The sequence below is a fragment of the Pleurodeles waltl genome, chromosome 9 (assembly GCF_031143425.1).
Source record: "Pleurodeles waltl isolate 20211129_DDA chromosome 9, aPleWal1.hap1.20221129, whole genome shotgun sequence".
NCBI classification, from domain to species: Eukaryota; Metazoa; Chordata; class Amphibia; order Caudata; family Salamandridae; genus Pleurodeles; species Pleurodeles waltl.
The window spans coordinates 574,632,363-574,649,024 of record NC_090448.1 but is presented as its reverse complement, the minus strand read 5'-3'; the positions used below and the strand labels follow the sequence as shown (position 1 = coordinate 574,649,024).

At 46.2% G+C, this 16,662-nt stretch overlaps 1 protein-coding gene across 1 annotated transcript in view; it reads left to right on the top strand.

Moving 5' to 3' along the window:
- LOC138259677 (cytochrome P450 2A4-like) overlaps positions 1-16,662 on the top strand; it is a 489,119-nt gene that overhangs the window by 324,496 nt on the left and 147,961 nt on the right. Inside the window, exon 8 of the mRNA XM_069207551.1 lies at positions 14,450-14,591. Coding sequence (XP_069063652.1) covers positions 14,450-14,591 — 142 coding nt within the window. The remainder of the gene's footprint in view (positions 1-14,449; positions 14,592-16,662) is intronic.

Genomic DNA, 16,662 nt, shown 5'->3' with positions numbered 1-16,662 from the left:
ATTGCGTCAACGAAGTTGGCCTAAATGTTGGTACATCTGTACTTCTCTGTCAATAGTACCCTATATAGACATGATTGGCTCCTATTTTGTTAGCTTTTCTGACAAAAAGGCCACACCAATTTCCTTCATGGAAAAGTAACCTGTAAGTTTGCTGAGCACGTGCTACCTGACAGCTAGCAATTGTGATCCTTGCCATAGTGCATCAATGATCCCCTTATATTTCCCCAGCATTACACACAGTCAGCAAGTTAGCTGGCAGACATTGTACTAATCCCCTTATATCACTACAGAGCATTTAATCGTGCACATTAACATAATTCGTACTGACCAACAGTGCCACCAATCATGATTCCCAGGTGGTCCAAGAGATCCTGCTCCCTGGTGATGAGGTCAGCCCACCGGTGCTTCAGCTGATGGTCACTCCTCTGGCTGGCATACACACGCTGCAGGTGATGCAGCACCTTTCCCCAACGGATATTGCGCGCCTCTGTTGGATAACCATATATCACCCTGCCCCCTGCCTGGATCATGAGCGGCAAGAAATGCGTCACAAGCCAGATGAACCCCCCCAACTCCTCTTCCCCCATTCTGCCAAGACGTGGCCTACCAGACATACTTGGAAGTGAAATGGAATAGGGGTAAAAGAAATAGAAAGGGGAAAAGGGGGAAGTAGAGGTACAAAGACAGAAAAAAAGTAAACCTAAACACTAACAGAGCCCAACTAAAACTAACACTACCCACAACAGACTCCCACAAACAACAAAAACACAAGATAAATGGACAAATGTAGACAAAACACAGTAGTACAGTATACACCAACAATATTTATTTCACAAATTGACAATACAGATAGCACACAGGACAAAAACAGCACAAAGTCTCAGGACAACACTCTCTACGCAGCCACACAGTCTAGAAGGATCATAGACTGCAAAGTGAAAGTGAAAGTACAACCACTGTACATGATCTGTAAACAGGATATCCTATTGCATCACTTCCTGTATGAAAAGTCCCACCTTTTTCACGTTATGCGTGATTTTTTGGTTACCAAAACTGTATTTGCGTATTTTTTTTTGACGCACAGAAGTTAAAAATTAACCTGCATCCACATAATAGTACATGGACTGTACAAATATCTAGATGCAGGCTAAATTTCACTCCTGTGCGTCCAAAAAATGACACAAATACAGTTTTGGTAAACAAAAAATGACGCATAACGCTAGGGACGTCAAAATTACAGTGCATTAACTGGTTTTGGCAATTTTTACTTGTTTTTTGGTTATGTTACATTTGGGACACATCAGAGATAGGCTGATTGAAGACAGTATGGTGTTGATGGTGTTTGTTCACATGTGTGACATCATATTGCAGCGGAACATGATCCACTACTCCCTTCACAGTATTTTTACAGTTGGCTGATGCAATAGATGGTCATAAGTGGGGCCTACATATATGTGTTGCACAAATTGGGCATGTTTGGCATAAGGAGAGGATAGCAATGTGACGCACATATGTACAATACCTAAATGCCTTTGGCTCAAATTGTGTGCTTTGGCAACTAATGTGTTTGTTGACCAAGTGTGTGTGTATCACATGAAGCATAATTATACATATGTTGTATGAATGTGACGTCCATGTGTCCAATCCTTAAATGCAAGTCATATTGGAAATGAGCGAGGGCATGAGTTAGTCATACATGTAACAACACCCATAAAGTGTACTTCCAAGTTTTAGGGTCACGTAGACACCACATGTGACATAGCATGCACCAGATGGATGGCAGATGCTTGTTCATGTCAATGGTCCACATTTTCTACATCCTATGTCCTACAGTATTGGTAAGAGCTTCCTAGGCACTAGTTGGTGAATCCCACAGTGAGTCATACACATGCATTGAGGAAGTAGGTAGCATGTTGTTTGCACGGGCAGACAAGGGTGAATTTCAAATGTATGATGACACCACAGTTGAGGCCATAGAAGTGAGCCCCAACTATCAAGTGGCTGTGGTGGACCAGCATACAAGACAGTATGTGTCCACTTATTTCCAGTGATCAATTGCACATAGGTGTCTTGTTCATGTGTGTGGTCCAATGATGATCCTGTATATTTTGTGGGGTGTAATTTGTCACAGTTCGGTCCATGAATCATGAGTCAGTGGCAGCTATTCCTGTATCTACTGAGTATCTTTGGTTGATCAATGTGAATAAAGTGGATGTGGACATGTGAACCAACATGTGGATGGTCCCACCCTGTCACTAAAGACGTGTAATGAGACAGTCAACAGGGCAACCTTGGTGTGCTGAGTGAGATAATGTCTCAGGTGTCATGTTCCGGCAGGTGTCATTACAACATTTGTACACAGGTTGGCCTCAGCACTTCCCACTGCGTCTGGGAACATCATAACCTCTGTGCTGATTATTCTCGCAGCTATTCACCACACTCGGCCCATCACTATGTTGTGCACACTGTGATTCTGTGTGTGAAATGTCATGGTCCTGACATTTGTGTATTATTCATGGACATTATCAGTGGTTGCTGGTTGTGCTGAAAGCCCCGTACCCAGTCCCTGCCTACGGCCCTGGGACACTGTCACACTTTGTCATTCATGCATAAATGCAACCCAGACAAGGGATGGGCCATGAATTTTGCTTTTCCAAGAGGATGTAACTCAAATGGTACAGTTAAAAGGCAGATGATGCTATACAATGTATTTGTGTATGCATGGAAGAAGCCCATGCCCAATGAATGCCCCCTGATGAATGAGAGGTTTGCTAACGCAAGTGTGGTACATCTGTAGACACAGGGATACTTTAGTGTGACGCAGAGACAGTTGCCAGTCAAGCTGACAGAATGCAAGGTGATTCAGGATCCAACTACTTGACAAGTTACGTAATCAGTGGTCTGACTGAGACTGTTTGGAGGACAAACTAGACAGTTGACATGTAAAACTGTGTATGTCCTGTGTTTTTGAAGGTGACAAATGAACCCAGTGGCCGTGTTACACGGCTTAATTAGTATCAATGCTTAACGGTGTATTTGACATAATGGCAACTCCTATGCTGTTCCAGGCATCATCAGGGGAAGTGCTTTTTGAAATGGGTGGTGTGCATGGAGGTGATCACAGGTGTGGGCTGCATCTGTTTCCCACTAGTCATGTAGGTGAGACTTGCATTCTAAGGGCCAGCAGACATTTTCACAGGGGAAGCAATCTACATGTGCTAACAGGGCTTTGAAACTAAAAGACAGTGTATAAATTGACCTGACGTCCTTGCAGTCAGATGTTCTATGACAATGGCATACAATAGGAAGGGGTGTAGCACACTGGTTTGCTAATGTTGGTCTGTGTGTGTAGAGGAGGAAATATCAGGGTACACATCTTAGTATTCCAGGGACCTCTTCCGACAGGTGGGTTGTGACCAGGTGCATGGGTGTGTCAGGAGTTAGGAAATGGGCTGACATGTACATGGAATGTCATGTGTGCAATGCTCCTCATATGTGTGGCACTTGTGCTGTCTATGTTCTGCTTCTATGGGACTCTGGTCACAGATAGTCCTTGCAAATATTGGATGCAGTTGGACTTACTGCTGTCAAGGGCCTGGTCAGGCATTCCTGTTACTGATGCCAAAGCACATTTACTGCCTAATGAATGAGGCTTGTTTTCCCCTTATTGAGTGATGGTGTCTTAGTTGTGTGCCATATGCTGCGTTGGACCTTGATTTCAACATGTATGTGTGAAATGGTTGTGGTCCTCTGCTATTGGCTTTCAAAGGAGAAATGTACATGATATATGTCATTAAGAGTGTGTGTGTATGTGACCATTGTATGTTAGGTATCACATTAGCTCTGGGATGTTCTGTGTCTAGAGATGAAGGTGTGCAAAAAGGAATAGCCAGACCATGATATGGTGATTAGAATAGGTGTTTATTTAAATTAGTTAACTAAAGTGAAGGTGATCATATTAAAAAGAAATTGTTGACTTTATGTTGCCGCCTGCGTATACCAGCAGCCGTGTTCTGTAGTTCCCCCTCCTGTTGCAGGCCAGCATCCTCCTCTTCCTCCTCTTCAGGCATGTGTGGCTCTGTTTCCAGGAGGGGAATGTTTCTTTTGATACAAATGTTGTGCAATATTTCACATGTGAGGATGATCCTACAGACCATCTTCGGGGAATATAGGAGGCTACCACCAGTGATGTTGAGGCACCGGAACCTTGACTTGAGGATGCCGAAGGTCCTCTCGACAATGCTGCGTGTCCTCCTATGGGCGTCGTTGTAGGCACGCTCTGCAGCAGTACTCGGGTTGCCAAATGGTGTCATAATCCATGGCTGGATGCCATACCCCTGATCAGCTGCAAGAGAAAATGATTGGGATCATGTTGATGTAGCTGGCACTATTGACCTTTCATGGCAGTAGTTGTCTTGTGTTGTCTGTGACTCTTTTGTGTAATAATGTGGCATCCTATGCTTGTAGGATGTACCATCTGCATTGTGTTGTTTCCTTGGCAGAACGAGTGTTTGTCTGCTAACCATTTGTCAGCAGTATGTTTTGGGATTTTCAGTACAGTGTGCCCTCCCTAGCATTGTGACTTGTGAGACAGGTGTCCGTGTGTCTTCATTGGGGGTGAGATGATGATTCCATGCACAGTTAAAATTGACAGTGTTGTTAACACGTTCATATCAATGTACCCTGGACATCCCATACCTTTTGACTTAGGCAATTGATTAATGTAAAGGTCATTGGGACACTTACATTTTGCAAGGTGACATTTGGGCAACCCACTCCACACGTTGTGATCTTTGACGTCTTAACATTAGACTGTACAGTAATTTCCGATGTGTGACAGGTTCAATGGTGACCTAAGAAACATGGCTAGCGATGTCACGACCTCAGTGTGTTCCTGTTCACATGTTGCTGTTGTGGTGTATGTGTTGTGTGTCCTAGAGGGTTGCTGTGCAGTGTGGATATAAGTAGGTTTTTGTTCTTACCAACAAGTAGTCCATTGCCATACCGTCCATCCTGGAAGTGTTCATTGATGGTGCAGTGACAGAAGATGTATGAGTCATGTACACTCCCAGGATATTTAGCCACGATGTTGGTGATCAATCCCTGGTGATCGACTATGGCCTGCACATTGATGGAATGTGTGTGCTTCCTGTTGCGGTAGAGGTGTTCAGTTGCAGGTGGTGGCACAAGGCGTACATGTGTGCAGTCGATTGCACCAAGGACGTGTGGGAAGCCACTGATGAGGTAAAACCCCTGTTTTGTTTCCTGCTGCTTCTGCAGTGTGTTAGGGAAGCAGATGTGGCGGGGTGTCAGTCCAAAGATGGCATCCAGTACTTTGGGCAAAAAGGCGGAGAATGATGGTTGTGATATTCCGCCAACCAGGGCACCAGTTGTTTGGAAAGAGCCACTTGCCAGTATATGAAGTGCGGCAAGCAGCTTTGTTTCTGTTAGGATGGTGCTGGGTGTCACCAAAGTGGGGGCCAACTGCTGTTCAATGTTGTGCAGCAGCTGCTGAATGGCCTGCCAGTTCAACCGGTACCTCTGGATGATGTTGTGTTCCCTGAGGCCCTGAAGGGTGGTTCTTGGGCGGAATATCCTCTCCTGCCTTCTGCGCTGCCTTTGGGGTCCCTGCTGGTGTTGTTGTAGCTGCTGTTGTTGCTGCTGGGCTCTGCGTCTGCGTGCACGCTGGATTAGTATCACCTCCATGGCTCCCTGTTACTGCTCTGCTGCTCTGCTGTTTGTTCTGTGTGTTCTGATTAAATACAGGTGTGTTTGCCCCATTTTAACGGCTGCCCTGACCCAGGCGTTAATTTTTTGACGCAAATCGGGCTGTGCGTCATTTTCTGGCTCCGCTTCCTGGCTGTGCGTCATTTTTGCCCAAAAGCATAAATACGACGCAAGGCCGTTTAAGCAATTTTTTGGACGGGAACGCCTACCTTGCATATAATTAACGCAAGGCGGGTTGCCACATCCCAAAAATGCCGCACACTGCGGAATTTTGTCATCCGCGGGCGTCAAAGTTTAAATACAGGGCAACGTTTGCACTGATTGTGCATCAAAAATTTTGACGCACAATCGGCGCAGACGGAGTATAAATATGCCCCCATGGATCTTATGAAAAGATACTTCTGGTGGCCTTCTTCTTCTAAAGATGTTAAATCATTTATACAAGCATGTGAAGTCTGTGCTCGTTGTAAAAACATACATGGCAAACCAAAAAGATTATTAATTCCCTTACCAACACCAAGTTACCCGTGGGAACATATTAGTATGGATTTCATTACTGGTCTCCCACAAGTTGATCATTTGAATACCATTCTAGTAGTCAGACAGTCTCACGAAATATGCACACTTCATTGCCTGCAAAGGATTACCAACATCCAGTGAATTAGCTAAGCTTATCCTTCAAAACATTGTCCGTCTTCATGGAAGTCCCAAAAATATCCTATCCGACAGAGGAACACAATTTTCTGCTCATTTTTGGCAAACATGGTGTCAAGCATTGCAGATAAATTCTACCTTATCCACTAGTTAAGAGATGGTCCAACGGAGAGACTCAATCAATCATTAAAACAATATCTCCGATGTTACGCTTCTGATACCCCAACCACATGGCCTAATCTCCTCTGGCTCGCTGAATTGGCATATAATAACTTATATCATTCATCCATTAAAGAAACTCCTTTTTATGGATTATATGGTCGACACCCAGAAATGTTGCCAGTAACCCTACCAAACCACAATTCAAAAATTGCCAGCAGTACAAGATGCTATATCCCATATGCAAAAAATTCACTCACGATTACAAGCTAATCTACAAAAGGCAAAAATAGCTTACAAACTACAATTTGATAAAAAACATCAAATTGGTCCAATCTACAAGGAAAAAGACAAAGTATTGCTTTCCACCAAGAACTTTAAGTTTAAAGATCACAACACGTTTAATCTGAAATTCATCGGACCATATGAAGTCGTATGACAAATAATCCAGTAACATCCAAATTAAAATTACCCTCCTATTTAAAAATACTCCCTGTGTTTCATACTTCGTTGTTAAAACCAGCTACGTCCTCCAGTATTTCCCGGCGTCCCCATTATTGGTACAAGGACAATGGGAATATGAGGTACGAGCCGTCTTAGATTCACAACGTCGAGGCTCTTCATTATGGTACTTAGTAGCATGGAAACGATATGGACCTGAAGAGAATTCCTGGGAACCTGCTGCAAACATACACGTACCCCGTTTGATACGACGGTTTCATCTCCTTAATCCCTCGAAACCTAACATTCGACAGCGCTCGGGGAGGGGGTGTACTGTCAGAAATTGGAAGCGCGCCCATTCTGTTAAGTGTTTGCGCACTTGGCGCGGTCTCAATCCGCTTTCCAACCGTATGATATGCGGCAAGATTAATCTGTTTAGAGGTGGTGCTAAATGGTGGCTTCATTGCCCCCATTCCACACCCGTTCCACACCCATTACATCATTAGGACTTCATGTCCCAGCAATCCTCAGGAGGAGCCATCTTTAGGGTGTGGCTTCTCTATAAAAGCCAGCCACACCCAAGCCCCAGTGCTCACTATTCTGGAATCCAGTCCTCGAGCGGTTGGTCCCTGGAGTCTTCCAGCCTAAGGAGTTTGAAGGCAGGTGAGTGTTCGTACTCGCGCTTGGTAAGCCCGTTCTGACGGGGTTCTTTCCCCGCCGGTGTTTATTTTATAACAACTTAGGCTACAGTGTTTCTATTTTTAGGATCAATAGAAATTCGAGCGTTCGCTCGCTACTGAGTTTTGAAAGAGTATTTCTAAGCCAAGCGTTTATGAATATAATTGCTACTTTGTTTCTTTCAGAACAGTCTAGTAGCGCGTTCTGAAGGATTCTTTAGATATCGTGCAACATTTTAACAATCTTGCTGAAAAGGTCACAAACGGAACATTGAATGTGACATTTTATGTTTATTGACGAACGTTTAATTACGAATGTGAATTCTGTTCAGGTTATACTCTGAGCTCCTGGCATATGCTCGTTTTTGATGAACATTATATCTATGGAAGATTATTCCCATTGAATCACTTTGAGCTCCTGGCATACGCTCATCTGTTGGGGCAAATTTGAATATTGAAGAGTTACTTCTCATTGAGTTATAATTTAAGCTGCTGGCATATGCTCTCTAATTTTGGTTTTTGGTCTGGAGTGCCAATTTGTGAATGTGCATCACTTTGAGAATATTTTCTAGAAAAGAAGAAATGCAAGATATAATATCAGGACATGTCTGATTAATGATTAATGTTCTTAATGACAGTTCTTGCTTCTAACCTTTTCTTTTTCAGATCTCCCTCCAAGTTGTTCCTACCCTATTCACCCTTCCCCCAGCCTGGCCACTCCAACTAACAGTGTTATTTTAATATCACTGAGTTGGTGCTGCCTGGAGGTGGGCCTCTAATCAGCAACACACAGATCCCGAGGATTTGGGCCCTGACAGTTACACAGTGGCCCAATTGAAACAGTTCTGTAAGGATCTTGCCTGCCCCATTAAGAGCTCCACCAGGAAGGAGGAGCTGCAAAAGGCACTGAGGGAGCACACAGAAGATGAGGAGGAGGGTGAGGAGGAGGAGGAGGAGGAGGTGCAGAGTATTCACAGTGGTATTGTGGGTGGGCCTGTTCTGTCTGGGGGGAGGATCTCCAAGGCAGGTAGCAGTGTCTCATCTAAGGGTCTGACTCCTGAAGAGTTGCAGGACAGACAGGCAGAGAGGGCTCACCAGCTGGAGTTGGAGAAAATGAGGATGGTCATACTGTTGGTTCATGAGCTCAGCTTGAGGGAGCTGGATCAGAGGAGACAGTCTAGTAGGGATGGTGGCAGCCACATCACAGTGCAGCCTGAGAGGAGGGTGCACATTCCTAAGGACCTTGTGAAGGATTACAAAAGGGAGAATGACATACTGCTGTGGTGTAAGGGGTATGAGTCTGCTCTCTATATGAATCTGGTCCCTGAAGCTCATTGGGGGGTGGGTCTGTGGAAGCACTTTGAGATAGAGGGAAGGGACACTCTGACATCCTTAGGGGATCCCCAGGGGCTCACCTACCCTATCATGAAGGACACCCTGATAACAAGGTATGGTCTCACCCCCTTATCAGTAGAAAGACAAGTTTAGGTCCTATAAGAAGAAGGAATCTCAAACATGGTTGGAATGTGTTGATTCATTCTGCAGGTCACTGGATGGTTGGGTGAAGGTCAGTAAGGTGACAATGTATGAGGGGCTTTACAATCTGATTGCTTGGGAGCACTTGTACAGCTTTTTTTCCAGAGCTGTGCCATTACCTGGTTGACAGCAAGCTGACTGACCTCAGGAAGCTTGCACAGGAAGCAGACTGCTAGGAGAGCACCAGGGTTCAAAGAGGTATTGGGGAGACCACGCCAAGGATGGGCAGGGTTCCTCTCAGAAGAAAGGGGGGTAAGGGAAAACAGGGGGGGTTCTCTAAAGGGCCCCAATCTGCTTTCCAGGGTAAGGATTCCCAGCCACCCAGTGAGAAGAAGCCATGGTTCTCCAAAGGGAAACCTGTGGCAGGCGGTCCCCCACGTAAGTGCTATGCATGGGACAAAGTGGGTCATGTGAGGGGGGACCTCAAATGCCCCAAGAGTATACCAGCACCCACTGGTGCTCAGCCTCAGGGTTCGGCTAGTGTAGCGCTTGGGGAGGAGTTTGTTCCAGGTGAGTGGGAGCCAGCTGAGATGACCCTTGTCTCACTAGGGGACAGGTAGATGGTCCAGAGAACTCTCGTGCCTGAGAACACTAAAAAGTACAGGGAGTGGGTGACCATCAATGGACAGAGGGTGGAAGCTCTGAGAGACACAGGACCCAGTGTGACTACAGTGAGTAGTCACCTGGTGCCTGAAGAGCTGAAAGATCCCCGGGTACTTCACCAAGTCGTTGCAGTAGACAACGCAGAGCACCTGTGCAGAGTGGCGTAGGTTCCCTTTGAATGGGGTGGTCTTGGGTTCCTTGAAGGTAGCTGTGAGTCCAACCATGCCAGTAGATTGTTTGCTCGACAATGACCTGGAGGATTCCCCTTGGAAGGAGGTGAAACACGGTCACACTTGGAGATGTTGGGTCTGCCTGGGTGGGTATGCGTATCCACCAGGTCTATGGCAGCCTGTCAGGGTAATCAGGAGACCCTGGAGCCTGAAAGAGTGGCCCAGGTGTCTGCCAGAAGGAGGAAGGGCAAGGGGCATAGGAAACCGGCCCCAGAAGTTCCCATGGTCCAGGAGGAGGCTAAACCTGAGGGGGAGGCCTTCGAGCCTACAGGGGAACAGGTGGCTGAATAGGGTGAGGTCCCTGAGTTCTCAAAGTGGCAGCAGGAAGGGGGGCCCACCAGGGAACCATTCTGTGAGGCACAGAAGTCATGCCCTACTCTGGAGGGTTTGCGGCAGCAGGCTGGCAAGGAGCCTGGATCACATTTGATTTACTGTGAGGATGGCCTCCTATATAGTTGGTCTAAGGTTCCTAAGCCTGGGTCAGCTTGTGTGCTGGTGGTACCCCAGTGCATCAGAGCTGTCCTACTGAGTCACCCCCTGTCCAAGCAAGGACCCTCACTCTAGTCAGGGTAAAGGAGACTTTGGAAAAAGCTCCTAGTAAACCCCCCCAGGATGTATTCAGTTACATGCTGGCTCTGAAAAACTAGACTGCCCTCTTCAGAAGTCTTACACAGGAGAACCTAGAAGCAAGCCAGGAGGATGTGAAACAGTGGTATGACCAGAATGCCACTCTTGTCGTTTCAACCTGGTCAGAAAGTGGGGGCGATGGCACTAGTGGGGCCTTGAGCGCTCCAGGACAAGTGGACTGGGCTGTTTGAGGTGGTGGAGCGCAAGAGTGAAATCACCTACCTGGTGGACTTGCAGACTCCCAGGAACCCTTTAAGGGTCCTGCATGTTAACCGGCTCAAGCCACACTTTGAGCGGACAGAGTTGTCCTTGCTCCTAGCGATAGATGACGGGGTAGAAGAGGAGAGTGAGCCTCTTCCTGACCTCCTGCCTGCAGGAGAGAAAGATGGGTCTGTGGAGGGAGTGTACCTCTCCCCTTCCCTGACTGTTGAGCAGCAGAGGGACTGTTACCAGGTGTTGGGATGGTTCGCCTCACTGTTCTCCTTGATCCCAGAGGTCACACACTTGTGCATCCATGATGTGGACACTGGGGACAGTACAGCCAATAAACAAGCTGATGTTCTCCTAGATCGGTTAGGAGCTGTCAAATACCTCAGCACGTTTGACTTAACGCCTGGGTACTGGCAGATTGGGATGTAAAGTACCCCTGCCACCTTTCAGAGGTTGGTCAACCAGGTGTTGGCTGGGCTGGATGAGTTCAGTGCCACCTACCTGGATGACATTTCTGTCTTCAGTCACACATGGGATGAAAACCTGCAACACCTCTGTAAAGTGTTCGAGGCCCCGCAAAAGGCAGGCCTCACTATTAAGGCAAGCAGTTGCCAAATAGGGAAGGGTTCCGTGGTGTACTTGGGACACCAGGTGGGGAGCAGCCAGGTGGCACACCCACAGCCAAAGATTGATTCCATTCTGGCTTGGGAGCCTCCCAAGACCCAGACTGAAGTGAGAGCCTTTTAGGTCTCACAGGATACTATAGGAAGTTTTTCAAGGGATATGGCACAATTGTTGCTCCCTTGACTGAGTTGACCTCCAAAAAGCAGCCCAGAAAGGTGATCTGGACTGAGTCTTGCCAGACTGCTTTTGATGCCCCGAAGGCTGCCATGTGCAAAGCACCTGTGCTGAAGGCACCTGACTACTCCAAGGAGTTTGTTGTGCAAACAGATGCCTCAGAGCATGGTATTGGATCAGTACTCTCACAGCTTAATGAAGAGGGCCTAGATCAACCTGTAGCCTTCATGGGCAGGAGGTTACTTCCCAGGGAACATAGGTGGAGTGCCACAGAGCGTGAAGCTTTTGCTGTGGTCTGGGCGCTGAAGAAGCTAAGACCCTACTTGTTTGGGACTCACTTCCGGGTTCAGACTGACCACAGTCCCCTCATATGGTTAATGCAGACGAGGGGTGAGAATCCAAAACTGTTGAGGTTGTCCATTTCCCTACAGAGGATGGACTTTACGGTGGAACACCGACCTGGTACAGAACACGCCAATACTGATGGTCTATCCAGATTCTTCTGCTTTAGTGATGAGAACTCCCATGAGGTTGGGTAGTTGCTCCCCCCTTTCAGCTGGGTGGTCGCAAAGCAATTCGCAGTTACCACCAGTGTGACACTGGTGGTAACTGCGAATTGCTTTGCGACCGCGTTCGCAAACGCAAAAGGACACCCCTTCCTATTTGCGAGTCGCATTCACATTTTGCGAGTCGGTATCGACTCGCAAAATGTGAATGTGCATCGCGATGAGCATTTTGCATGGCGCAAACTGCGATTTTCGCAGTTTGCACCATGCAAAATGCTTACCACATCTGGCCCATACTGATGTGTTTTATATGTCCTGACAGTGAAATACTGCCAAATTCAGGTTTCACTGTTGCAAGGCCTATCTCTCTCAACGGTTAACATGGGGCTACCTTTAAAAATTATTAAAGCGTAGATTTCCTTTGGGAGCAGATATACATGTGGAGCTTGGGGGTTTCTGAGCTTACAATTTAAAAATACATCTTTTGGTAAAGTTGATTTTAAGATTGTGTGTTTGAAAATGCCACTTTTAGAAAGTGGGCATGTTCTTGCTTAAACCATAATGTGACTCTACATGTTTGTGGATTCCTTGTCTGGGTTAGTTTGACAGTTGGGCTGTTTGCACCTCTCTAGACAGTGACACAAAGGGAGCTGGGGTGTAGCCTGCATATCCTGATGAGCCATCTGTGCTAGGAGGGAGAGGAGGAGTGGTCACTTACACCTGAAAGGGCTGTGCCTTCCCTCACACAATGCAAAGCCCAACCCCCTGGTGTGTGTCTGGGGCCTGGCCTGGGCAAGGCAGGATTTCCCAAACCAGAGAAACTTTCTATTGAAGTAAGCCTACTTCAAAGGCCAAAATGGTTATAAAATGGGCACCCAAAACCACAGACTTAAGAGCACTTCTGGACATCAAGAGGAACCTCTGTCTGGAGAAGAGCTGAAGAGCTGAGGAGAAGTGCTGCCCTGCCTGTGACTGTGCTTTGTGGAGCTATCCTGCAGCTGCTGCTTCTGTCTCGTGAAAGGGGAAAAAGACTGGACATTGTGCATTCCTGCTTGTGAAGAAATCTCCAAGGGCTTGTCCTGCGCTTGCCTCCTGCTGTTGAAGTCTCACGGCCAACAAAGACTTCTCCTGCCAGCACCTGGACTCTCTGTTGAGACTCCTGCCCTGCCAAGTAGGGCCCTATCCAGTTCCTGGGGCCTTGGAAGTTGAAGTTGGCAGATAAAGACAGAAAATCCACGCACAGACCACCGTGCGGGGAAAATATCGATGCACCATCAGAGACGTGGCTGAAAAACGATGAGTCGCCGGCTTAGCAGCAGAAATCTCCACTCCACCGGCATCGGGCTGGAAGATCGACACACGCAGCTAGAGAAACGGCGCACAACACCCGATGACCGAGGCTGATAACGTCGCAACCCACATTGATGGTTTTGCTGATACTGAGCGACAGGATTTTCAGCGCAAACCTTGCTGGGTGTGGAAAAACTACGCAACGCCTTCCCGGACCCGAGTGCTGCCCGGACTGATGCATCGCACCCCTGTGGAGAGGAAAACCGACGCATGCCAATCTGACCGGAGGAGGAGAAACGATGCACGGCCTTGCTTGCGGGTGAGAAATTGACGCATTGCTAACCTTTTTTGACACACATTCACCTGTGCGTGTTTTTTTGATGCTACCCAGGTACATTTCAACGCTAACAGTGTTTTTACTGTTTACTAAAGGATTTAAGACTCTTTGCTTTTTAATTAATAACTTGACTTGTGTATGTTGGATTTTTGTTTTTTGTTTAGATAAATATTACCCATTTTTCCAAACCTGTGTTGTGCCATTTTGTAGTGTTTTCACTGAGTTACTGTGTGTATTGGTAAAAATACTTTACACCTAGACTCTGAAGTTAAGACTGCCTGTTTTTGCAAAGCTACCAATGGGGTAAGCGGGGGTTTACTGAGGGTGATTCTCCTTTACCCTGACTAGAGTGAGGGTCCTTGCTTGGATAGGGGGTAACCTGACTGTCAACCAAAGACCCCATTTCTAATCCTTATGTATTGTGAAGTGTGTGGCAGTGTGGCCTGTTTTAGATGCTTAAAAGCTGTCAAGTAAATGTTATCTTATTCTAGTGTCTCAGACTGTGAAGAGCAATGGTGTATTCACTTGATAAGTTTTACATGTCGAAAAAAGAAAGCGCTATAATGATCTACAAAGAGTTGCCACCATTCCCGCCGAAATATGTAAACTACACAATTTTCCTCAATTAAATTTGCTTAAATCATTTTCTTTCAGGGTACCGATGTGCTACCAATACTGTCTTCAGTACTGCACGACTCAACACAATTTCCAAACCCTGAACAATTCAACCCTGAACGCTTCTTGAGTGACAGTGGTGGCTTTAAGAAGAATCTTGCTTTTGTCCCATTTTCTACAGGTAGAAAAAACTACAATTTTCATTCAGTGGATTGAAAAACGTAAATGTATTAATTGTCATTTTTTTATCATATGCTGTGTTCATGATGGAGGTAGGTTAATGAAGAGGTGGAATGAATAACAGTACAGAGGAAAACAAAAGAGCGATTACTGGAATACTTTAATTAATATTAGATCTGGTAATACTTGTGGCTGTATTCCAATACATATTTTTTTTGGCCACTGTGCCACCTCAGACAGAAAACCGCAATATACAGAGCATCCTTGCTATTGCTCCACTAGGAATAGCTTAACTTTAACCACCAGGCTAGGTCCTCATTGAACCAGAACCCAAGCAACCCTGAACGGTTTTGGCCTATTTGGGCTTTGTCGTTCCAATGCAGCCTGGTTGCAGTGGCACATCGAACACTGGACCCAGTTCTGGACACACTTGTTGCACTTACGGAGTCACACTGAGTAAACAAAAAAGCCATAGGTGGAATGGTTAAATTAATCTATCAACTGGTAGCAGGACACATCTTTTCTATTTGTTCAATTCTGTTTTATTACAGTTTAAATTAATAAATGGAACAGAACTTACTGGTTTAAGTTACAACGCAGCTCAGTTAAGATACACATTGCTTGAACAGAGCATTTATGTGCACTATTGGGGAAATTAGAGCATCGCCATTAAAAAAAAATATATATATATTATGCATTTTTCATTTTCTTGCTGAACAAAACACGGACAAACAGTATAGGAATTTAATTAGAGTTTGTCTGATGTCCTTCTGTCCTGTCTGTCCTATCTTGAGCAGACACATGGGTTTGCCACCTCCTTTCGCACCTCTTCCCAGCCTGGACTAAGTAATAGATTTATTTCGGTAAAAGCACTGGTGGAAATCCCTATTGACAGTGGAAACTGGAAAAAAATACTTATAAACTTATTTGAGGTGTAGGGGATGTGGTTCCACCACAGAGGTATCATGATTTTAATCATGGAGAATAAAACAAGGACATTTGGACTACTGTCGGTGCTGGGATTGCTGGATGTGCGACCCGTGTGCCACACCCTGAAAGTTACCTTCAGTTGGTGAACACCAAGGGTGCTTATTGCTGCAGACTGCTATCTGCACTGTGGATGGTAGGGGTGTGGCAATGGAGATTAAGGACAGGGCCAGGGCTACGCCAGAGCCAGTAGCATGTGGCTTCACCCCCTCCACCATTATTTGTCTGGTCCACTCCATTTTAGATCAGTGGTTTGGATCTTTGAGTGTGGGACTCAGAGAAGTGGCCCTCATGCAATGTGAGAAGGGCGTATTCACCAAGAGGTCGTGCTGAGAGGCCGTGCATATTGAGAAGCAGTGGAGCCGATGTGAGTAGGTGCCCAGAGGCTCTGTGAGGCACCGCCAAGGAAGCTGCAGAAATCAAGGAAGAAGAGATTATGGGCCAGATGTATTAAGGGTTTTACCCATTTTGTGTCAATGGGAAAATGAGTTCATGCATATTGCCCTATATAAGGAGAGGAGTCGGTGATTGGTGGTAATTGGCCAGGATTGCCAAGGAGTCAAGGTCCTAGTGTGGGGAGTGTGGAAAATGCTTCAGCTCACCGTTTGAGAGCCGCAGCCGATCTGGAGGGCTGAAAATTAGATAGTGGCCCTCAAAGGAGAAGAGGTGGAAACAAAGTAGTGAGAAGCAGAGTGAAGTAGTAAGGCAGTGAAGGCAGAGTTAGAGGGGTAAGTAGAGAAGATGCAAGGAGTGCAAGAGACATTGCCACTCCTGGGAAATTACTCAATGTGCGGGGCTGGTATTGTTATAGCTGGCTGGCCTAGTGAGCAGTGAACTGTGAACACGAGCTTCTTGCCACTACCTCCATTACTTATTTACCACTCTACCACTCTTCCACGTATTGTTCTTGCACTCTAATACCTCTCCTGCCATCCCCCACTACCAATGCTGCCACTATTATTGCACCATTATTGTCGTCACTGCCACCACTCTTTACTCTCTACTACTTTGTTACTCCATATAGCTTCTGTAATTATTAGCACTACCGCCAACATTACCTCCATCATTGCTGCTGACTGCCTGGG